This window comes from Phacochoerus africanus, chromosome 3, assembly GCF_016906955.1.
Source record: "Phacochoerus africanus isolate WHEZ1 chromosome 3, ROS_Pafr_v1, whole genome shotgun sequence".
Lineage (NCBI taxonomy): Eukaryota > Metazoa > Chordata > Mammalia > Artiodactyla > Suidae > Phacochoerus > Phacochoerus africanus.
This window is the reverse complement of record NC_062546.1, coordinates 59,722,011-59,747,973: the sequence shown is the minus strand read 5'-3', so window position 1 is coordinate 59,747,973 and position 25,963 is coordinate 59,722,011. Positions and strand designations below refer to the sequence as shown.

The 25,963-nt window shown below is 36.3% G+C and overlaps 1 protein-coding gene across 6 annotated transcripts in view; it reads right to left on the bottom strand.

Annotated features, from left to right (window-relative positions):
- Positions 1-25,963, bottom strand: part of MSR1 (macrophage scavenger receptor 1) — a 79,387-nt gene that overhangs the window by 11,042 nt on the left and 42,382 nt on the right. For 4 of the 6 annotated variants that reach the window (XM_047771889.1, XM_047771888.1, XM_047771887.1 and 1 more), the window contains 2 exons: positions 20,780-20,833; positions 2,077-2,265 (listed from right to left, as the gene is read on the bottom strand). In XM_047771889.1, the coding sequence (XP_047627845.1) occupies positions 2,077-2,265; positions 20,780-20,833 (243 nt within the window). Of the gene's footprint in view, positions 1-2,076; positions 2,266-14,992; positions 15,048-17,879; positions 18,525-20,779; positions 20,834-25,963 lie in introns of those variants that run through there. The other 2 variants (XM_047771891.1, XM_047771892.1) reach the window with 2 other exon arrangements.

Sequence of the window (25,963 nt, the reverse complement as noted above, 5' to 3'; positions counted from 1 at the left end):
AATTAAATTATCTTTCTGACTTCTAAAGACTTTAGACCCTGGATCCATCCTTAAATTCATTTCCTAAATATGATAAAATTAATTCATTTATGTAGAGGAATAAAGGATATAATTATGGGCTATTATTCATACTATTTATATGTTTAGCACGATGCCTGGCACGTAGTTATTACTCAATATATTTTAGCACAATAGTACTTAATACATAATGATACTAAGAAGCCCATTTTATCTAGTTTAGTCTTTTGATACAACCTGACAAACTCCAGTATTTAATTAGTATACATAAGATTATCTGGTAATACTACCATTTTAGTAGTATTTTAGTACTATTTTAGTAATATTTAAAATACTACTATTTTATCTCTATAATTTGGCACACAATGTCCTACTGCTTATATTAATCTAGAAGAATAACACAAAATAAAGACGATCAATTTTTTTTTTTTTTTGGTTAACATCAACTTCAGAGACACCAATTATTTATCTCATATGGACAGTAGAATAAACAAACAGGAAACAGTGACTTTAAAATTCTAGTTTACATATATATGGCTACTTTTTTCTAGTCAGTAATTCAGAATTGAAGTACTCATATATATTTAATTATACATAAAAACTATTTTAGGTTGCAGACTTAAAAAAAATGAGGCAGTAAAAACATCATGAGTAAACATTCAAATATTTTGTCCCCTACAAGTTTTCTTCCTAGCTCTTAAAAGATGTACATTCATAGGAGTGCCCATTGTGGCTCAGCAGGTTAAGAACCCTACTAGCATCCATGAGGATGTGGGATCCCTGGCCCTGCTCAGTGGGTTAAGGATCCAGCATTGCTGAGAGCTGTGGTTTAAGTCACAGATGTGGATTGGATCTGTCGTTGCTGTGGCTGTGGCGTAGTCTGGCAGCTGCAGCTCCAATTTGACCCCTAGCCTGGGAACTCCCATATGCCACAGGGGAGGCGCTTAAAAAAAAAAAAAAAAAAGCTATACATTCATAGAACAGAATCCTGAGTCATCCAGATGAAAATACACAAATATACATGTAGCAGAAGAATTATTCAATTGAGGGAAAATAGGGGGGAATTGCTTTCTTCATTTCCCATCACATTCTTTAAAGGAGGAGAAGTCATCATAATTAGTAGGCATAAAAAGCACAACATATGATTGCTTCTTTCTCTTTCATGGTTTTTCACTGTACTTTCAGAAAATGGGTGCTCTGTCACAGAGGAATACTATATCTCAATCCTGTGTGATGTGACTAGGAGGTAAATACAGAAGGTGGCATCCATCTCTCCAGTTCCACAGAAGAGAGAATGAGGGCATATATGAACCTGCCCAGACGCCCACAAGACCTAGATATGCCAACAAGTCATGCCTCGTCTATAATTCACCATCCCTATTTCTATTGTTCTAGCTTTTCCAGTCACTTTCTATATTTTCCTCAGTTATATTCTGACTGAGTATAAATTAAATTTGGACATTAGGAGTTGGCTGAGAGCAATTTTTTGTGTTTGCTGTTGTTGTTTTGTTGTTGTTTTGTTTTGTTTTGTTTTGTTTTTTGCCTCACCCACAGCATGCATAAGTTCCCAGGCCAGGGATCAAATACCAGATTTTTTTTTTTTTTTTTGGTCTTTTTGTGATTTCTTGGGCCGCTCTGCGGCATATGGAGGTTCCCAGGCTAGGGGTCTAACCGGAGCTGTAGCCACCAGCCTACGCCACAACCACAGCAACGTGGGATCCGAGCCGCGTCTGCAACCTACACCACAGCTCCTTAACCCACTGAGCAAGGCCAGGAATCGAACCTGCAACCTCATGGTTCCTTGTCGGATTTGCTAACCATTGAGCCATGACGGGAACTCCCAAATATCAGATTCTTAACCCACTGAGTCACCAGGGAACTCCAAGAGCAACTTTGGAAAAAAAAAAAAAAATCCCTTTAAAAAAAAATTTCTTGCTTTTCATTTCTACTTTCTAGGAAAGGCCTTTAAAAAATATCCTATTTTTTATTCTATATGTTCTTGTCTCTACTTTATTGTATATATTGTAGAATGCCTACATTTCATTAAAAAAAAATTACCTGCTCCAAAGTAAGCTTCTTTATGCACATTTTTAACACCCTGGTATCCCAAACTCCTGCAGATGACCAGTCCACCACGCAATTCCCAGCGGTCATCACAAACTGTACCCCACTGGCCATCATGGAAAATTTCCACTCTGCCTTCGTGAGGGCCACTACCACCAACCAGACGAACTGTTTTAGATGGTTCTGTAATAGAAATATATGAGGGTTAATATTATATGCATTCATATATATTATATATATAATTTTATACATATAAAATATATATACTGAATACACACACATATCCACATACGTGTGTGTGTGTGTATGTGTGTGTATCTTTATAATGCTTTTGTTTAAAAGCTTTTTAGCGCATTTCCAATAAGTTCAATTATTGGAATAAATATTACACTTTCTAGCACCACCTTTTGGTAAAGAGTTCAATTGCAAATATTGCATCGCTCAAATCTGAAGAGCAAAATCTATGCAGTTTGCTTTAACATTTATATAGTTACATCAGAACACATCAAGGACTATGTTCCAGTGACTTTACATTTTAATGGCTACAAGTTTGTTAGATTTTTCATACTATTTTAAAAAATATAACAAAACGATTGTTTTCTTGACACATTAACCCATAAACTGGAACACTTCCAGTGACTTTCAATGATATAGGAGGTTGAGAAGATATTTTATAATAGTATAAACACAAAAGTATATGACCAAGCATTCTGTCCTTTAGCAAGAATAACAAGATAACTATAGTGACAACATTAATTTAGAAACAGCAAGAATAGTCCTTGTCATAAGGCCTCTGGATTTTGTTCCAAAGTATCTTACTTGTTTTGAAAAGGGATAAGGAGATAGAAGTAACACAATTTTTGTGCATTTTGAGCAATCACTAAAGCAGTAAACTTTGGGAAGAAACACACTGTGTTTTCAAAGGTAAAAGTAATTTTGCTCTACAATGTCTAAGTAATCAAAATGGCCATATATTACAGTAAACTTTGATAAAAACTTGATCACATGCAGTGATTTATTTAAAAATGAAATGGCCCTTTCCCGTTTTTAAAACCAGCATGCATTTTGAACCTAAGGACAGATGTAGTGTGTCACTGTAACTAGTATCAGTACAAAAATTTTCACTTGGAGCTAGATAATTTCTTTAAACAACTTGTACTAGTTTAGTAAGTATTTGTTTAAAAATCATTTGGCTGAAGAATCGAAAAAAGGCAGAGACAGAAAATATTTTTAAAATTTTACTTAGTGCTAAATAAATATAACCATGTTTTCTAATAATAATAAAGCTCAGTGATAAACACAGTTCTAATCTTTCAAATGTAAATTTGAAGAATGCCATATTATAAAAAAGAAAGATGAATTGTTACAACAGAAATATTACTGTAATGTGAAAATGGAGATTTAGGGTATGGGTTTTCAGAGCTCAGTTAACTGAAGAGATATTCAGTAACTTTTTTTTCCTAATTGGAGTAAATTTTGTTGGAAAAATACTCCAACACGTAAAATAAATAAATAAATAAACCATTCCTACAAACTTGATTGAACCACTCAGAAACATAAAAAAGCACACGTGTTAACATATATATTACAATTATAATTATTTTCTTGATTCTTTTGAAATATAATTCAATGTTAAATACCGAATTAATGTAACAATGCCAAGTGCATAACCCATTTGTCACTTAATAAACATGACTTACAAACCTTTTTAAAAAGGAAAATAATTTGCTATTGCATTATGCAAACCTCCAGTTACTCAGTAAAATATCCGAGTGACCTAATCATTCACTGTAAAAGCCTAAGAAAATAGGAAATAAAAAATCCAGGAATGGACTGTGTAAATTGTAAAGTAGTAAAGCCATGTAATAGAAACTAGGGCCACTCCCAAATGTTTATTTTCATAGGCATAAAAAACATCCAAGCAAATTTATCATGATGCAATAACAAAACAGACATCACATTCAAACATGTGGTTCTATGAGCTTGACTGTCTTATTGCCCAAGCAAGTGTACAAGAGTGTTCTCACTGTGTATTCTTTACCTCTTACCCATCAAAAAATGTTATTAAAGAGCCTGGCTTGTCACGAAACAGAGGCTCTCAAACTTCAAGTATGTGTCTTAGGCAGCCAGGGCTGCTATTAAAAAAAAAAAAAATACCATAGACTGCATTTAACAACGTTTATTTCTCCACAGTTCCAAGAGCTGGAAAGTCCAAGATCAAGGTGCTGAGAGATGCAGGACTTGGCGTGACCAACTTCTTGGCTTGTAAATAGCTGCCTTCTTTCTGATTGTGGGCTCCTGTAGCCTTTCCTCAGCATGTGTTCATGGAAAAAAAAAAAAAAAAAAAGAGGTAGAGAACAAGCTCTCTGGTCTCTTCTTGTTAGGGTACTAATTCATTGCAAGGATCCTACCCTCGTGACCTCATCTAATCCTAATTACCTCCCGAAGAGCCCACCTCCAGATACTATCACATTGGCCTTCAGGGCTTTGACACATCAACACAGGGAGGATTATCACAGGTTGCTGGTCTCATGCCTAGAGTTTCTGACTAGGTCCTGAGTGAGACCTAAGAGTTTGTACTCTTATAAGTTCCCAGGTGATGCTGATGCTGTTAATCCAGGAGCCACACTTTGCAAACTAGTAACCTAAATCACATTGCATATAGTATTTGAAATAGCTGCTGATGTTTTATATACGCCTTTGCCCTCATTTCTTCCAAAAAGAAGGGCTTGCCGATGTCTTCCAAAACCCCTAGGCTTCTGGGATTTTGAAGGGGAATGAGTCCCCCTATTTGAATGCTTTAGAGCCAGATATGTTTGAGCATGCCTATGCTTATCTCTCACCTAAATATTTTCAGTTATAAATCAGCTACTGATAGCTGACCACACTTTGCTGATCCCTGACCATCTCTGAACTGATAGAGTGAAAAGAAGCAGTCAATAGATTCATTCAAGTATCAGCATCACACATTCAACTACTCTGTTTTGGTGATGGAGAAAAGTTCATTTTATCACTTTGAACAGGCTCAGTCATAACATGTTCTCTATAAAACAGCAGATCAGAATTTTCCCTGAATTTAGCTAACTCATCACTATGTGGATATAATTAATGCCTATGGTTTCTTTGGCGTCAAGCTAATTAGTCAGACAGATTGTTGTTTCCATTAGGAAATTTTTGCCTTGTACTTAAAGATTTCATTATTATGTATTTTCTTCTGGGTCACCGTCTTAATTATCCTCTTAACTTTATTAATGTGGATTTTTCCAGATTCACATCAGATAAACAAAGAATCTGACATTGTCTATGTGCCCACTGAATGACTCTGTATTAGTTATTACTTTGTAATTGCCTTAAAAACAGAAATACAAATCAAAATGGAAATGATGCCATATATCAAAGACCAAAGTGTTGCCTATTGAAACTGTGGATAAGATTGTAGTTGATCTGGAACAGCTGAACCAAGACTTGAACCTCCTCAGGACTCTCCAACTTTTATCCCAGAGTCTCTCTGTTAAGTTGCTTCATTCTTTCCTTTGATTGCAAGCTGAATACCTTTGTTCAGTGATAAGATACGGCATGTAAGTCAACAACTCTTGAACTTATATTTAATAGTCTCTTTCTCAGTGACAGTTTTAAAATAGCCAGAGAAGTCCTCCTATGGCCTATTTTGGGCTAGATGCCAATCTATGTACTAAACAGCTTGGGTCAAAGACAGGGTCAGTTGTGTTAACATGGCATTTGTGGAGAAAGGGGGTGGGGGAGGAAGAAAGATGTTTCCTCCTTTAAAGTGAGTTTTGAGCAAAGACAGTGAGCCCAGTTCATAGAAGACATTTTAATAATCTTGATGTATTGATGGGTATTGATTACACTCTATTTAGTTCTTTTTCATATCCTTGACTGTAGGACATAACTGAAATTAAAAATCCAGTTGTTAGATAATCTGGATTTTAATTCTATCTCTGACACTGTATGAATTTATTAAAACATTCAACCTCTCTAGGACCAAATTTTCAAACTGTTAAATCAAGAAAATGATGTTTTCTCTTAGTTAAACTTATTTAAACACAGCTTTTCAGTGCCAGGCATTTTCCTCAGTTCCAGGAATTATTTGAATAAAGCATGTACCTGGTCCTCAAGATTCAAGTAATTTTCAGGTATTATGAAAGTTAGAAAAATAGTTCATTCTTAAAGTATAAATGTAAAATTTTTAAAAGTTTTGGAAATTTACAGGTTTACATTTTATGGTGAAAGCATTAGAATGAATATATTATCTTGATATTAATCACCTTATTAATTACTTTTTTTTACTACTTCCCTATTTAATCCTTATCCTTTCCAAAGAAGAGTTCTTAACCAGCTAGGATGAACTTTTGCAGGTAGATGAAACCTAACCTATGGTTTCAGATGTAAGTGTATTTGACCTTAGTTATTTTCAAATATGATAAATTTTCCAAGAGACTTTTGGAAAGTAGCAGTGACCCAACAATGGCCCATAAGGCAATCCAAGCCTGTTGTCTATTTTGTAAATAAAGTTTTAGTGGAATGTAGCCATATCTGTTAGCATATATATTGTGTAGGGCTGGTTTTAGGCTACACAGCAGAGTTGAATAGTGTGATGGATGTGGGGCATGCAAAACAAAAATATTCACAGAAAAAGCTTGCCAGCCACTGGTATAATTGAAAATGCAAGACTAGTAGGACAGAGGATTTTAGTAGGGAAAGTCCTTCCCTAGAATAATATTGTGATTAATTTCAATTTACTTCTCCAGTTTAACCCTTTGAAAATTTCTCCACCCCTCTCTTTGCTTTCTACACTTCAGTTGTATAATTACATTTCCCAAATAAACCTCGCTCTCCTTTATTTCTGGGGCTTTGGTCCCTGTCTGGAAGGCTCCCTTAATTCCCCCATAGCATCTCTCACCCCTTACATCTCCCATTTTCTTCATTCTCAGCCAGGGGTTTGGATCCATTTCCCTTCTCAAGATTGCATAGCACCACTGACCCACAAAGCACAGCAAATGTGATTATTTTCTCCCTTAGACTAAGATCCTTAAATCTTTTTAGCACCTTACTGAATGAAGGTTTTCACTTAGTAGTCACTTGAAGAGTTATAGTATGAATGAATGAATAAATGAATGAATGAATTTGGAGCTCTGCATGATAAGTGAACTGCATTACTTGAGTGGATTAAATTGGCAAATGCTTAAAATATCAAACACTAAAAGAAATAAAATTTAACGTTTCACCTGTCTCTAGAGAGAATACAATTTACTGCTATTTCTATAGCAGTAAAGAAAATTGCAAAGGAAAGAATTATTTAACTGAGATAAACACGAGTCCTGTTGTGGGAAAAACAGCCTAGTTGTCCACTAAGAGCCCCCCAAGGTGGAATGGTCTGGTAGGGGGACTGATCAGATGCCTCACCCATTCCAAAATCTGATTGTATAGGTTTAGAAAATTTATCTCTTAGTGGCAGACTAATGTTAAACAGACTCTTGAGACTAAATGTTAATTCAATTTAAAACCAGAAATGTAATTGCCTCAAAAAACTGGAATATTTTTAACTACTTGACGAGGCCATTTTCTCTCTGTGGGCAATCTGCACACAAGAAGTCAAGTCCCAATCAGTGATTTATTCATTTAATTAATTTATTAATTTACAATGAGTCACAGCAGTGAGATTTTTGCCTCTGGGACTGGCCCATGCTCTTTGGTTAACCCATTTTTCTTTATATATGTTAATATATTCTATCAGGTTGGGTGATCTTACATCTCTGCTCTGATTCACTGCAGTTTAACTTTCTAAAGCAACCTTACTATTCTTATTTCGTAGGTTTGGAGGAAGAGTAGAGTACTGATAATTTCTATATATTTTTTAAAGTCTCTATGGAAAATAAAAATCACATATAAAATATGTATTACACAAATAGCTCATTTATATTTCTATGGCCATAAGATATCAAACAAAAACAATAGAGCAGATAATTTATAGAAAGCTTTCTAATCTAATCTGAGAAAATAACTTCAAATATAGTGAAAGTGCAGTGATTACTATTGTTTTCTTTACTGAAGGCTTATTTTTAAAGAAAGAAATAAAGCAAATATATTAAATATCTCAGAGTAGAGGAATAGCTAAATTAATTGTAGTACATATATTAGATGGATAGTTTTAGAGGCATTAAACATAACAAAAGAATCTTGTAGAAAATGGAAAAATACGATAATATAAAATTAAGTGACTATATTAACATTACTATTTCATTTTAAAATATCCCTAAATTTGATATATAAAAACACTGGAAGAAAGTATCCAAGTATATTGACAATAATTTTGTATATGGGACAGAAATTGAATACATAATATTTTCTTATATTCTGTAATTATACTATTTTTTAAACTAAGATTAATTTAATTAAAATAAGTAGTAGCTATATATGCACTAATGTCTTTACTGTTTGAAAGGGTCCATGACTCAAGTAAAGCTGAAATTCATAAAACTTAGGGAAAGGACAAACTCAGAGTGAGAGATATTGTATAATGCTGTTTATATAAAATAACACAAAAAACAGTACCATCTATTATATACACATATACACATATGTAGAAAACATATAAAAATAAAAATGGAAAGAAACATATAAACTCCCTGGTAAAAGTTTGTCCTGGAAAAGCAAGGGAGGCAGAGATAAATGGGGCTTCATTGTATTAGTTGATGTATTTCTTAAAAAACATATACATGTAGTGAGGATAAAATGACAGCATCTCTAAACTCCAAGTGTGTATATGACTCTTTATTAGCTATTTGCTGTAAATGTTCTTCCTTATTTTTTTTGTATTTGAAATACACTTTTAAAATATTTATAGGAATGTTGCTGGAGACATACATGAGCTCTAAACAAATTATAAAAGTGCTTCATAAGCAAGTTTTTCCATAAAAGTTAAATGACATTTATGAATCTACTAAACTCACTTAGACAAAATTCTAACCTGAAAAGAGAAGTCAGGAAGAATGTGAGCTCTGGAGTGTCTTTGCATGTCTCCATTACTGCTACTTGAGTGGAAGTGAAGCACTAAAGTTAAAATGATGTTTGAAAAGGGCAGTTATTTCAATTATTAGTATATTGTTTACTTCATCGTCATGTTTTCTCTCTTTTTGTATCATTCATTGGAATTAGGATTTGGGATTAAATTTATTACTCAATGGAAACTCAAATGTTATATTTGAGTTCCAAATATGACAAAGAAAAGTTTTTTTAAAAAGTCTTGTTGCAAGTTGACCTGGAAGTCTTTGCAAGATGGCAAAATTGCTCCAGAAAGGAAACTGACTTATTATTTAAGCTAAGACAATTAGCTTAATGAGGGATTTGGCTATGAAAGCACAACCTGGATGTCAGATGTTTGGAGAGATTGGGAAAGTAATGTGACAGATTTCAAATCTTTCTCTAGAAGTCAGAGGACACAAGTATTTTGGAAATTCTGAGACAGGGTAAAGAGGAGAAACTAAACAGGAAAGATTCCAGTGCAAAGGGAGTGTGCAAAGTACTTGGATGGCAGGGGAGAGATTAAGAAGAATGGCCAGTGAAGAAAATTGGGGTGTCTTACCTAGCTGGGAATTACAAAACAGTGACATCTAAGATCCACACTGAGGTTGTAGACTCTTAAGCTTAAATTTTTCTGTTTACACCTGAGTCTTCAGTAAAATCCTCTTAGCTCCCTAGGTGGAACTAGGGAACTTACTTGAATGACAGGAGAGATAAAATGCTCATAATGAATGAGTGGCTGGAGAGTAGAGGCCAAAGACGCCAGGATATGCTAGTCTCCTATGGCTATTACAATAAATGCTCCCCAAATAGGCAGCTGAAAACAGAAATGTATTCTTACAGTTCTGGAAGTCAGTGGTCTGAAATCAAGATGTTGGCAGGGCTGCTGCTTTGAAGGCTCTGGGGAGAAATCCTTACTGGTCTTAGCATTCTTTAGCATGTAACTGTTTCACTCGAACTCCTGCCTCTGTCTCCACACGGTCTTCACTGGTCTGTATGGCATCCTCTTCTTATAAAGATGCCAAGCATCAGATTTAGGGTCCAGTGGAATCCAATACGACCTCATCTTGGCCTAACTACACCTGCAAAACTCTACTTTCTCTTTTTCTTTTTTTTTTTTTCTTTTGCTTTTTAGGGCCACACTTGCAGCATATGGGAGTTCCCAGAAGGCTAGGGGTTGAATCGGAGCTGCAGCTGCCAACCTACACCACAGCAACACAGAATCCAAGCCACATCTTCGACCTACACCACAGCTCACAGCAATGCCAGATCCCCGACCCACCCTGCGAGGCCAGGGATTGAACCCTCATCCTCATGGATACCAGTCGGATCTTTTCCACCATGTCACAATGGGAACTCCCAAGACTCTCCTTTCAAATAAGGTCATGTTCTGAGGTTTCAGGTGAACACGAATTTCTAGAAACCCTATTAAACCCAATATCACAGTGGTGGCAGGGATTTGAACAAGGATATATAGAGGAATATAATTTTTTCATATTTTTATCAAACTACTTTAGACAGGAGGCACTGGAATGCCTTAGAACATGAGGTTGGTGTTAATTTTATTTAAATATTAAAGAATCCCCAAGATTTGAGGACTGCAGAATTAACTGGGTATCAGACACTTGGTTAAACTGGAAATTAGTAATTTAGCAAAGTCAGCTATGATTTTATACAACACCCATGGTTCCAGCAGCTGAAAAACTAAACATATTAAAACTGAGATTCTTTGAGCCAAAATAAACTGTACTAAACTCAGATGATGTTAAGTAAATCTAACTTATGAGTAAGAATATTTACTTCAATGTATGAAAGTTCAAACATATTTCTGACATTTATTTTGTCAGTTTATAGATGAAATCTTCCGATAGGACTTTAATTTTACTAAATATTAAGATGAAAGAAGAACTTGGAACTTAAAAAGTTGGACACTTGCCCCACAGGGATGTGATGGATCAGAAGTAATTTATGTGAAGAAAGAACAAAACTGCAAAATGGAGTGAGACAAGAAAAGCCAAGCATGGCTGTCAGAGCATCCACTGTTTTCTTCAAGGGACAGTATTCATATATTCATATATTGAGATGTTTGTTTCAATTTAGAGCAATTTTTTTTTTTTTTTTTTTTTTTTAGTGCTACACCCATGGCATATGGAAGTTCCCAGGCTAGGAGTCGAATCGGAGCTACAGCCACTGGCCTACATCACAGCATTACCAGATCCAAACCATTTCTGTGACCTACACCACAGCTCATGGTAATGCTAGGTCCTTAAACCACTGAGTAGGGCCAGGGATCTAACCCTCATGGATATTAGTCAGGTTCATTGCTGCTGAGCCATATTGGGAACTCTCTAGAGCAATCTTGTAATTATTTAATATTTCACTTCTAAGGGAGTCTTAGTTTCTAGAGTTACTCAGGAGGAAGTTTTTACAAAGGTACAAAGGGGAATTTTATTTACCTATGTATAAGGTATTTAAAATTTTGCTCGTCATTTAAAAATGTAGGGCATAAAAATAATCAAGTCACTTGCTAAGATACTGATCAGAGCTAATTTAGAAAACTCACATCATGAAATAGCATAAATTACATTGTCATTCTTTCTGATTACTGAAAATGTAGCCTCTGCCGAGAACTCCTAGGAGCCCCTGTGTCCCTCTTTATAAGCTGTTGAGACATTGACAAGTGATCTAGCCTCTTTGAGCCTTCATCTTCCCATGTATAAAATAAACATGATAACACCGACCTCCCAGGATTAACAAATATGACAATATGGGAAAAATGTATTTTAAGCTGTAAAGTACTACATATATGGTAGTGGTAGAACCATTATATATATTTTATTCTTAAAGTTATTCTGGGAACCTGCAAAATCATAGACTATGGAGGATTTGAGCTGTGGTTCTTAGGGGAAAAAAAATGTCCCAAATTTGACCCATTGAAGTTTAATCTGTCCAGGTATTGACAGGACTGACAACTTAGTCCAGAGTCTCTGACTTTTCATGAAGAAAAAATAATTTTCCAAAATAACTGAGTGTTTGCACCTTGAATTGGATTGGAAGGTAAACTGAAAGACAATATACCTTCTCCTTGGCATTGCATGCTGTTTGCTGTGTTTTGTTTGTGCTCATAACTGTTCAGGACTCTGTGAGTTGTTATCAGATTGACTTACTGGAATGGATAGAAGACACTGGAATGTATGCTCCTCATCATTTCTGCCTTTGACAGGAGAGGTCATCGTTTGTGTCTAACAGCTGTGCCCAAAAGTTGTAAGACAGATCCCTTGATGCCTCAAAAATCCAACCAAGAAGCCATTTCCCGCTTCCAGAAAACACTGCTTACTTAGCTTAAATCTTGACTACTTTAGTGTCATTCAAGTAGATATTCTTAGATTCAAGAAAAAAACATGGGGAGTTCCCGTCACGGTGAGGGGAAACATATCTGCATAGGAACTATGATGTTTCGGGTTTAATCCCTGGCTTCGCTCAGTGGGTTAAGGATCCAGTGTTGCCACAAGCTGTGGTGTAGGCCACGGACACAGCTTGGATCTGGTGTTGCCGTGGCTGTGGTGTAGGCCAGCGGCTGTAGCTCTGATTTGACCCCTAGCCCGGGAACCTCTATATGCCGTGGGTCTAGCCATAAAAAGAAAAGAAAAGAAAGAAAAAAACATGGGATTGTTTATTTTGTTTGGGTAATAGAGAAAAATAAATCTATAAAATATGGTATATCTCAACATGTGCGTTCTTAGGTCGAGGTACTAAAGGCTTTATATCCACAGAGGATTGGCAGGAACACAAGCAAAAAAAAAAAAAAGCAGAGGCAGGATCTTCCTTGTTTTGAAAGTTCCAGCCATGCTTTGAATCTGCAAAGACTCAGATAAGACGCTGAGATCAAAGCTTGGAATCTTCCTGCTATGGTCTGAATTGGAGACAGGGCCTCTACGGAGTTATTAAGATTAAATGAGGTCATGAATGTGGGGTCCTAATCCTATAGGACTGGTGTCTTGAATGAACCTTGACCTTAGACTTCCAGCCTCCAAAATTGTAAGGAATAGATTTCTGGAGTTTCTGTTGTGGCTCAGTGAAAACGAACCTGACTAGTATCCAGGAGGATGCGGGTTCGAGCACTGGCCTTGCTCAGTGGGTTAAGGATTGTTGCTGTGAGCTGTGCTATAAGTCTCAGCTGAGGCATGGGTACTGCTTTGCTGTGGCTGTGGTTAGGCCAGCAGATGCAGCTCTGATTGGACCCTTACCCTGGGAACTTCCATATGCTGCACCTGCGGCCCTAAAAGGCCAAAAAGAAAAAGAAAAAAGAAAAAGAAAAGAAGATAAATAGATTTCTGCTGGTTCAGCCACTCAGTCTATGTGTTCTGTTTGGGCAGCCCCAGGAGACTAATATACTTCTCCCTTTTTTAATATATATTTATGTTTTATGTTTTTGATTATTTGCAAATAAAAAATGAGAAATAAAGTATCTAAGTGGGTATAAACTTGAAAATATGAGCTGACTCTATAAAAGAAAATTAAGCAGCCAGATCTGCTATGTTGTGATCTGAACACATTAAAAACCCCTCTTTTCCCCAAATAATCACTTTGTCACAGGAATACCTACTTTAAAGGCTTAGAAGATTCTTATTAAAAAATGACAAAAGTATTAAAGACCTATAAGACATCTCAGAACAGGAATAATAATTATTCATTTGGCTACTTTCTGTGATTAATGAGTTCTTTTGCATGTTATTTTCATTTAGAAATAGCATTTCTAGTAGGTAACAGGACTAAATGTGAATATAACAGTAGAGATTTGGGCAGAAGATGTTTTGGAACAGAACAGATAATAATTTCATAGGAAACGAATGAACTATGCTATAAGCCATGTAGAGTTTTTGTAAAAGTACTGTGCCTAGAAACTGAATATGGATATTCAGTTAAAAGAATTTACCTGTATTTCAGCATTTCTAAGAAACAAAAATTTGTAATTATGCAAAACATCATCAGGAACAAGGCTGTTTGTCATTTTGCTGAACAAAATCACTTTAGGATTCCTTTAACTAGTTCCCTATAATGAGCATCCGAAAGGCTGCTGGGATTTGGGTACTTTACCTTGCAGTGGATTAAGCAGGATATGAGTAAGAATTCGGGGGAAGCAGGGGAGGAGAGTAACTGTAATACTCCAGGAAAGGGGCCAGATCTGTAGGTTAGGCTACATGGGGAGAGATTTTCAGGATACTTTCAGGTGCAAGCAAGTAACTGCTATTCTGGGGACTCTGGCCTTGAGATTGACATCGCAGGGCAGTGCACTGCCAAATAAGCCAGGTGGAGGGGGCAAGTAATAGGCTGAGAAACTATATACTTGGAAAGTGTGCTTTAATTGCAACAAAATCAACAGCCTTGTGTTAGTAGTGTAAGACTAAATTTACTGCAAAGCAAGAAGCCAGGGCCCAGTTCTCTGAAGGAGGTGGGAAAGCACTGAGTCAGGTTGTGCAGAAATGGGAAGTGGTGTGCCTGGTCTCTATTCCATCTGAATTCCACCACATAACTGGATGCGTTTCAAATTTTGAGGATGCAGGAGACCTGGATGGAACTTTATTGATTTTTTTTTTTTCTTTTTCTTCCCTCTCGTTAGCTCTGGTGAGAGTCAGATTCTGAGTCAGCTGGGATAGGTCTTAAACAGGATGTGTGAGTGCTAACTGCTGGATTCATTCCTGATTTAAATCTCTATTCCCATTTCCAAGACATATTAGTTATATACACTATTAAGGAACACATTGATTATGTTGATGGAACACTATGTGTTTTTAGCAACCATGTGTAGAATCATATTAAGCTTGAAAAACCACATAACGCAAGAAAGAGCAGCATTCGTCTGAGTTACCTGGAGCCATCTCTGCCCGGGTACAGTCTGCTCTGCTGAAGCGCAGCTGGGGCTACTGAGAAAAGGACAGTGTGAAGTTAAACAAGAGACACACTAAAAAAAAGAGGGACATCAAAACAGACACATTGCACTGAAAAAATGTTCACATTGAGCCAGTTACTGAAACACAGATAGAATATTAACAGGAAGCTCCTTCCCCTGGCACACATGAGTAACTCTCAGTATGATAATGGGAGCTTGGTGAGCATTCCGGGAAGACTCTGTTTCTGAGTTAATATACCTGGGGGAAAGCCTGGAGGTAATCACTGGAGTGAGAGATGAAGGAGGAAATATAAACAAAGACTAATTGAGAATGCTTTATTGGAATTTAACCTAACAGAATTCATACTAAGAACTTTCGTCTCCTTAAGATCCTCAAATGATTAGGCTCATTCTAGAAAACAAAATGGCTCATTACAAATCTTTCTCTCCCTTCCTTCTTTCTCTCTCCAGAGCCTCCACACAATATATTGTAGTATTTATATACGTACGAATAAATAGAAAACTAGTGTGGGGGTATTGAATGAAGTCATAGTTACAAACAGGGACTTGGCGGACCAATTCACCAGGCTTTACATTTCTGTTCACTTAGTTGTGAGCTTCAGTTTCTAATCTATAAAATGGGAAGGATAATAGGATTTACCTCCAAGGTTCTTGTGAAGATCAGATGAGATAATGCACTAAAGTCCCTGGTGCAGAGCACATGTTTTCTGAATGCTTATTATTATAACTATTTCATGGTTGGAGGAGAAGCCTTGACTTGGGCCAACTGAATGCTTTGAGAAAGACCTGAATTTAATTTAAGACTATGCTGAGTCCGCAAGTCAAAATGAAAGACAAATGAAATCAAATGAAAGACAAATGAAATCAAATGAAAGATAAATTGGTATTTCATATCATTCTCTGAGTTTCCAAATAAAACATTTATGCTAAACTCATATCTTGATTATAGTCTTATGGGGCAAAAAACACAGCTGAAAACATTAACAAATGACACGTTAGTAATCGGTATGTTTGGGACAGAGTCTCACAGAGTGTTTAATTGTACAGCAGGAATTCTCTTTGACTGAAACACATACACTCCAAAGTTAGGCTGAGAAGAGAGCAAACTATTAGGATGTGTTAGAACTTAGTGAAGACTTTTCTCTTTTATTATTGAATTTGGTATCATTTGTGCATTTGAACGGGGCACCTACTTTTGTCTAAAGAAAGAAGCCGTTCTCCTCTACTTTGGAAAGTTTGGGTTAGTATTTCATACACTTAAGAATCTCTTTGTAGTCTGGGGTGCCAGATAAATTGTGAACTGAATCCTTGGGAACTGTCTCCCAGGATTCCTGGGACTGGGGGCCATCCTGTGGCTCATGTGAAACACGGTCCGCTGGAAGAGAAAAGGGTCTCCAGGTGATACCTGTCCCCTGGTGCAGAATGGGGTAGGAGGTCCCATCCAGTGCAACCATGGACAAGAGATTTAACTCATCTATAAATGTCTGCATTAGCTGGCTAGTCAGCCTTGCCAGTTTGCTAATACTGAAGACAGTCTGATTCCCACCTGCCCCCATTTCCTGGAGACTTTGGTGTCAAGTTAGCAAAGACAACTCTAATTTGTTTCAACCCTTCTCAGAGCTTTCTCCTCTGCAGCATCTTGGGCTCATGCTTTGCTTCTCAGAGCATGGAACTCCTGTTTTATTAGCCTGACATTTTGTTCTGACCTCTGTTGACAGCTTCTGGCCTCCAGCATGTACTCTGTTTAGTCGCTCCTTTTATTTATAACTTACACTCTTTTGCTCGGCCCAGACAAACTCACTGATTTTTGATCTGGTCACACTTGCCTTGTTTTATTTAATGTATGATCTTATCTGATTCTCTGACATCTCTCTTTTTGTCCATGGCATTTATTTGGCTTCTCACATTTTCATTTTGCTCTCACTCCTGTTCTGATTACAGATTTTTAAATGTCTGCATTATACCAGTGAGGAAAAGCAGTTCCAGCCCAGAGAGACCAATGGGAACTATAGCTTATGGGTTTAAGGCACTTTATGATTTTTCAGAGCATCTGCATACACACAGTATCTTATGTGACCCTCACCACAACCCTGTGAGGTATCCATTACACCGCCCATTTTATGGAGGAGAGGGAAGACATGCGGAGAGACACATAGAGACACCACTTAGAATGCTACTAGAAACCTAATGTTGTGAGTCCCAGGACTCTATGTTAAAGCTTGAAGGAAAGGAGAGTTGTCAAAAATTCAGTCTGCTGATTAATAGAGAGATGTTCAAAACTAACGTGGAATCCCACATCTTTCCTTTTTTGGTTTGCCTTTTCTTACTTTTTCTCCTTTCTAATGAGCCCTAAGTCAGCTCTTTCTTCATCTACGCGAAATATCTCCAGGATCCATACTGGATACTTAAAGCAGAATGCAGAAAGAGTTGTTTTTAAAAGAAATTTTTTTTTTGCAGTTTTTATTCATTGACATCACTAACACACTTAGAAATTTTCTAATTTACATGTGCTTTTACCAAGGATATTAAATGCAGCAGGGTGAAAAGAGTTTTTTAGAATAAAAAAACTTCAGCATTATTTTTTTTATGACCAAAATATTCTTGCTTGAAACAGGTAATTTAAGGAAACAAACTTTGTTTTCTGGTTGAAAAATGTTAAATGAACTGCCCCAGCTCCACTTTACCTTACTATAAAACTTGAGGGAAAATGCTATAAATTGGAGAATAAGAAGACAAGAAGGTAAACTAAGCAAATCAAAGTCAACTTACTGTCTTAAAACTCTAAGGAATTTAAAAATCTTGATCTCCTCTTAACACCTATGTAACTCTGTCCCCTCCCCCCCCCCCATAGTCTGCTGTCTTGTCTGAGTGCCTGTTTACATGTCCAGTAGAACTTTCAGGGAGAATTATCTCTGTAAGGCCTGGAGACAATTGCTATCCTATCAGTGGTTTACTCCAACTCCAGGAGGTACACACTAAACGTATGTGAAATGAAAAAATGGATTCTTTTCTGGCATCCCTATCTCTGGTTGAGACTAGTTTTTGAATATAAAGAACCCTCATGTAATCAGTATCCATGCAATTTCAATTGGAACCCAATAGGTTAAACTGGGTTCAGGAGGCACTGCAAGAGTGGGTGGCAGAAGGCTCCCAGCCTGGCTCTGAGAAAGGGTAGGAGCACAGCCAATCAGTATATGGGTGGCACCCAGGCTTGGGGATGGTGGGGATGGTGGGGTACTATATGGGGAGAGGTATGAGCATGAGGCCTGAACAGCACCAAGGACCAGGAGAGGAAGCCATGAGGAAACCCGGCACCACACGGGAACGGGGTCGTTGGGAGGCGCCACAGAGGGATCTTGGAGTCAGGTGTGCTGATGACTTGTCCGGAGGTGAAGGGCCTTTTAGTGAGCTGGTAGCACAGGGTGTCCTGCCCAACCCACCTGATCTTAAAAGGGGGCTGCCCTAATACGATCAGGGAGTTATGCTCGTCCTGACACATATATAAAAGAGGAAATTAGTGATTATTTTCATCATATTTAAATTATGCATGAAAAATATTAAAAATGTATTGTAAAATAATTCAATATAAATTTTCATATACCAGGATTAATCAAAGATGTGGGGAATCAGGCACGTTCATACACAGTACATTGGTACAACCTTTTCGGAGCCATATGCAAGAATCCATCAAATTGAAAAAATGCATGTCACCTTTGAACTATTGATTCTACTTTGAGCAAATTCTCTATTAAAAAATATTCCAACAAGATCATGTATGAGAATACTGAATCTAGGATTGTTTCTAAAAACCACACTAAAGCAAACAGAAATCATCAAGTGCTCATGACTGGGGAACTGCATGATATATTATGGTAATTACGATAGAGTTATATCATAGAATAAAGTGTATCCATTGAGAGAGAAGAGCCATATACACTGACATGGCAGATGACTGGCATATTAACTTAAGGAGAAAACAGAACACACTGTATAGACATTTCTATATGTCATTCTTTCTGTTCTTTTGAAACATTAATGAGATTACATACTCTCCATGGAGGGTTGGGGAGAGCCTGGAGAGGAATCTGGAGGCTATGTACATTTATACACAGAAATCTCTCTCTTAATATTTCCTCAAAGATAGTAAGCACATAAACTTAAAACAGCCATGAAAACATCTCTAACTGAAAACATTTCTGAACATATCTGAAAAAAAAAAATGTTCAAAGCATTTGATAAACTCAGGTAACAAAAGACACCGTGGGTGTTTTGTTGACAGACTCCAAAATAAAATAATGAATTAATTAATTAAAAAAATAAAGGCATCCTTCCTTTGCCAAGCTTGACCAGATTCAAGGTTAAGAAGTTCAGAAAGTCTTAGGAAGAGAAGAAAAGAAGATAAAGAAGAACTAAAAATGAATGTTGAGATAAAAAAGGCAGATAGGAAAGAGACATAGAGGAGCTCAATGAAAATAAATGGAGTGACAAGGAGAAAGGGGAAGAAATGGAATAAAAAGTAAACAGCAGACAAAAGTAATCACATTAAATGGACACAAAGGAGAAATTTTCCTATTGTTTCTACTATGTTAATATAATAATAACAGTAATAATCACTGAATAATACTACAGTACTTTGAGGCAACATAAAATAAATATTGTGTTTGGGGCAAACACAGTTCAACAATACAATATGGAAACAAATGTGGAAAGCATCACAAGGCTGCCATGAATGATGGTGACCATAAGTTGCTGGAATGTGGCATCCATACAGAGTATTAAGTTAAAATAATTATTTTTGCCGAGAAACTCATATTGAATTTTTTAAACAATAATTACAGCTGAGAAGTACTAGATTTGGGGGTCCATTAAAGGATTTGCCGCAGTATATCTAAAATAGACCCCTGATGGGTAAAAGCTATGATTGCTATGTGTATCATCTATTCTCTCTCACCCACACCACACATCCACACCCCCCCCCCACACACACACCCCACATGTAGCTTTTACTGGAGAACAGGGTAGAAACCCTTGGCTTCTGAGAAGTCAAGAGTGGATTCTTCATTCCTTTTCATAATCGTACATTCTATCTGGTAGATTTGGCCTAGACACACAACCTCTGACATACAGCATTGTGAATATTGAAGATATCTTACCTAATATTTAGTTTCTAAGGTCTAATTTACAGACTCTCTACTTGGAACATGAGGTCAGCATTCTAGCCACAGAGATCTCTGTTGTGAAATCTATTCTGTTATAGTTTTGAAGGTCCAGGATATTGAATACCACTTTTTGCTTTTTATTAAAACAAAACACAAAAAAACCTGCTGTCAGAGAATTACCTTGTCAAGATTCTTAGAGTGTACAAATTCCTACATGTAACATTTCAGCTCATTCAGTTAGTAGGTAAGGAGACTATAATTGTTTCTATTCATAAGCTTGATTTTCCTGCAGCAGATTTAAATTGGCTTGAAAATGGAACAATTTTCTGTGTGGAATTTTTAGAAAATTATGCTCATCACAAAAACTATATACAAATGGGTAATGAGATTTAGAGTTGTATAATTTAATCTATTTGTTTTACTCCAATTAGCACAATTTATTTGTAGAAAAATGTGGCTGACATCCAGAGAATCTCTATGGATCAATGCTGAGGTTCTCAACATTTGCTTCAAGGCCAGACCACCACCATCACAAGCTTGGTTACTACAAAGCTGTGCACCCAAAACCAAGAAATTATCAACTTACTTAGCATGCTTCCACTCCCTTTTTCTCCCTTCTGGCCTTTTTGTCCAGGATTTCCTTAAAAATAAATAAATTAATTAATTAATTAAATTAAGGCAATTCACATGGCTCAACTTAAATAGAAACAGAACATAAGGTCATCTAGAATATCAATGTATCACAAACTACAGATATTCAAACATCATAATGATAATGATAGCTATCATTTTAGAAGCCCTATTATGAATTTGGCATTTTCTGGATAGTTTCATTATGTACATGACCTCCAATTACTTACCAGGCTATTTAAGTGTTGCATTTTCCTAAAGCAGTCAAAACTGAGGCATTAAATCAGTTTTGTTTGGGGATTATTCATGTTCCTTTTTTCCTCTTTCTTTGTGCCTTCCTCCCTCTCCCAGGAAGCCCCATCTCATCCCAAACCTTGTTTTTCTATTCCCATTACAACTGGTCTCTTGTTTTCTATTTCTCTAGTGTGGGGCTTTGCAAAGATTTGGCTCTGAATAAATTTCTGGGAGTGCTGAGTAACCTGATTACCGCAGTCCTCAGGGGAAGTTAGAAAGGTCTGAGGGGTGTCTGAATTGGTAGGTAGGGCAGGTAGTTACTTTTGACTCCTAGAAGCCCCCTTCACATATGAAGAGGTGTGGTACAGATGCTATTTTAATAAGGGTTAGGACTTCAGATACATACACAAGCATTTCTTGGAATCTGCTCTTTGTGATGGGTTGCTATTTTATCCATAGTTCCACTTGTAAAGGTGTATCCAGAGGATCACCCCTTAGAACCAACAAGAGATTTCAATGGTGTCGATTGCATCTCATTAATGTTCTTGATTTCCTCCAACAAAATCCATTCTCTTTCCATCCACAATCTCAGAGAGCATAGTTCAAAAAACATGGGCTTTGGAATAATAAGTAGAATTTAAAAATCTCTATCTTGAATTATTTTTCCCTTTCCATTTGTTAGGTATATGGCCCAGAATATCTAAAACCCGTTCTGAGCTAAAGTTTATTCTTTTGTCAAATGAAAAAATAATACCCTCCCTGCAGAGTTGCCTGAAAATTAGCAACAATGTTAAAAAAAAAAAGGGCCTTGCCTGTAAGAGTTGCATAGAAGAGATGGTAGCTGTTATTATTTGTTTTATAACATCCCTTAGCTAGAACCAACTCTCTGATTTTACTCTCAGTGAATGAGAGAATTTTGTCATTCCAGTTCACTTTTTATGGTACAGTTATTTTAAATTTTATTTTGCAGCTTTAATCTTTATCTTGGGTTTCATTTTTTTGTCTAGTTTACTTTGCTTCATCTGTGCTTTGTTTTTGAACACTTGCCCTTATTCCTCTCTTAGAAAAGATTATTTGATCCTCAATTTACCAGATTTAAAAAATACAAAATGTGTGTTGAGTAACATGAATTGAGATTTAGCACTTAAAAACTCAGTTATTTCCAATTAAAATTTTATTGTGAATATTTCATGAAATATGAACCATAACTTATAGAGTATGATGAAGTCTCTAATTTTTTTGCACATATGATTACACTGTACCTCATTAAATTCAATTTTTAATTGCAATTCAATCATTTCAGATAATATTAAACTGGCAAGAATCACTAACACCAAGTACCCAAAACCTTTTTATTTATTTACTTATTTTTTGACTGTAGGGTTTTATGAGATATAGTATCAAAGTCTTAGATTTCTTAAGAAAAAAAATCTAAGTAAACAAAAATGTGGGGTGTTTAAATGGTATAATTGATCAGTTCTAATTGTTTTCAGAGAAGATAATACAATAAACACTGAATTTTACCATTCTAGCATTATTTTCACAATTAGAAAATAAGCAAAAAAAATATTTTTGGAAGTCTTTTCATACTACAATTTGTTCTGGATATTTTAATAATAGAACGGTTCAAGCCAGAGATCTGAATAAATTACTGACTTTTGTTCTTAAAAATAAAAATAAATGTCATGTCATTTTAGCGTGATTCAGAAATTTCCTCACAAATAACACTTGGAAATCTTTTTTTACACTTGAACACACTTGAACACATTCCTAGAGAACAGGAATGACTCTCTCTTTTATAATGACACAGTAGGCTGAAAAAACGCATCCAGGAGTTCCCATTGCTGCTCAGTGGGTTTCGAACCCAACTAGTATCCATGAGGATGTGGGTTCAATCCCTGGCCTCGCTCAGTGGTTTAAGGAGCCGGCATTGCTGTGAGCTGTGATGTAGGACATAGATGCAGCCTGGATTGCCCATTGCCGTGGCTGTGGTGTAGGCAGGCAGCTGAGCTCTAATTTGACCCCTAGCGCCCAGGAACTTCCATGTGCCAAGGGTGCGGCCCTAAAAAAAAAAAACAAAAAAAAAAAAAACAAGCTTTGTCAAAACCTGGAGTTCACCACCTCCTCTCAGATGTCACACTTCCATAGAAAAAGAACTTATATTTCTTGAAGTCATTGAAAAATAAGGAGTAGATGGTGTATAATATACCAACATGCTAACATTAAAGTAAGTATAAGAGGAGGTATTTTCAGTGACATCATTATGCTTTCAAGCATTTTTTAGTGCCTCTTATATGAGCTAGGCACTAGGTTCCCCATCTTCACATGCAGGCATAATTAGCCCAACCAAACTCTTCTCAGCTACTTCAATTTCTGATGTGACCATTCTCTGTCCTCTGCCTAAGGCTTCCTCGTATTTCCTGAATTCTTCACCTTCAACCTTCTTCTTAACCTCACACTATATTTTAAAGTGTTCAGTAATTGTCTGTCAAATATTAAATGAATTAGTTATGTCTATAGATTTAGACACTCCTAATAAAGACTATAACTCATCCTTAGAATTAGACTCTGAATGGACTCTAAGAGTCTAACTGGAGAGAAGCATATTATTTACATTGCTGGAAAATCTAGTTTAGTGAGGTTATACCCAGGAACTTTGAAGATATGTAAGGTTACATTTCAATTAAATCCTCAAAGATTTCTGCAGTTAAGTTTGTCAGATGATAAATGCTCTAGAGTTGTGCTATGGATCCAGACAACATAAAGTCACCCCTTTCTCTTCTTATATTTGTGTAACTTATTAGTTAATAACTGTGTCTTATTTACCTCCCATCTCCCTGTACTAAGCATACCTATCACATGTGGAAGGAAGAGGGCACAGTAGGGAAGAAAAAGAGAGCAGGAGAGAAATCAGGAGAAAATAAACGAGGCTACTACTTCTTAAATTTCTTGCTTTGAAATCTGTTCATGCTTTGATATTACTCAGATAGCCCAGTCTCTGTCATTAACTAGAATATGACAACTATTAGATTTTAATTCTAATTTTATCACTTTCTGTGGACTCTTATAGAGGAAGGAATCATTCACTGTTTTAATTAACACTAGTACCAGGCACTGCTGCTTATATTTCCATCCAGTTTGAGTCTTTTAATAAGGAACTCATGTCCTGAGAATATCTTTTGTCATGGGATTTATTACCTCTACTCTTGCTTTTATTCTTACAGAGTTTCTCTTTCTCCACTTTTATTTACCTGCAGATGTGGTTCTCAAAGTGTGGTCCCTGGATCAGCATCATCACCATCCCTTGGAAACTTGTGAAGAATGAACAGTTTCGAGGGAGCCCAACTCCCAACCTATTGTATCAGAAACTCTGGGGATGGAGTCCAGTAGGAATTTTTAATAGGCCCTGCAGTTAATTCTAATACCTGCCAAAGTTTGAGAACCACAAAGCTAAAAAATTATATGCTTCTTTAGGTCAACTCTAAAACAAATTTCTTTATAACACCTTGTTTTGCCCTATAGAATTAATCACTCTACTTTCTAATTCCAGAGCCTCAATTACCTTTGTCCTACTTTACACATGTTTATTACTTACCACTTTGCAATATAGCTAATTGCTTCTGCATTTTCCTGTCCTCTGCTTCTTGAGGGCGGCACCTATGCTATATTCATCTCCAGCATACAGTGAACCCTCATAAAATTGTGTTCAATAATTGTGTGAATAAAGAAAAGAGTACTCTCTTAAGGACTTTAACTAATGGGCATTTGTTGAGCTTGAGAGTAAAAAAAAAAAAAAAAAAAACTAAAGCTTTTATAGGCTCCAGCTAAGAACTAACATGTATATCCAGCTTGCTTTGTAACAGGAACTGTTTGAAGCCCTTGAAGATATCTATTAATTCATTTGATTTTTACAGAAATTCAAAAATGGGGGTCTTTCATTGGCTCTGTGCTGCATATAAGAAAACTGAGGTACACTGAGGCTAAGGATTCAAATCTAGAATTCAAGTATGGACTATGCTATCTCTGTAAAGCACAAATACACACCATGCTATTCCTATATTTCCCAGGGAGGTGAAGAAAATAATACACATGGAATGACGATGTACCACCATGAAGTTCAAACCACTTTGACAAATGATTAACCCCCAAAATGAACATCCTAAGGTTAGCTACTTCACATAAATTTTACAGAATCATGCTTTTAATTAAATTTTTGAAGAGAGGTTGTTATGAGGAAATTTTGGGGAGAAAACTCCTCAAGGGTAGGGACCTAGCTTATCTTATATGCCCAACCACAAGCATAATGTATGAGAAAATGTAGGTTCTCAGTAAATGAGATAAGTTGCTTCTCATTAAATCAGTTCATTTGTGCTACAGTCACATGTCTTGCCTGTGGTTTATTCCTGACTTCTTCCCTGACCACACTGAAGGAAAGGCTGTGCATAACTGACAAGTGGTTGTGAGAGAGTGAGGCCTTATTAACATTCCTAAAACTTCTTCCACTTTTCCTTTTTTTGTGCAGACTCTCTAGAAAGACAAATTAATAACTCTCACTTACTCATAGCTCATGGTGATACTCATTTGTAAAGTTAACCCTTTTGAGTTAATGTAAATGGGAAGTTAAAAATAGACCATACTAGAAAGAGTTCCAAACAAAATCTTACCAGAATTTGGCCAGAAATAATAAATGATTACCTATTTGAGATTGATAGTAGACTAATAGACTATTTTAACTTTAAATTTGACAGAAAAAATACGTTTTCTTACTTCACAGAATTATTTTGATTATCTTGGAATCTATAAATAGTTTTGTAACACTGCCAAATTCCAAGTTTGTAAATGTATTTATCTATTGAACACAAATTGCCCATTAGGAAATTCTCCAATCCCTGCATGATTTTGATAA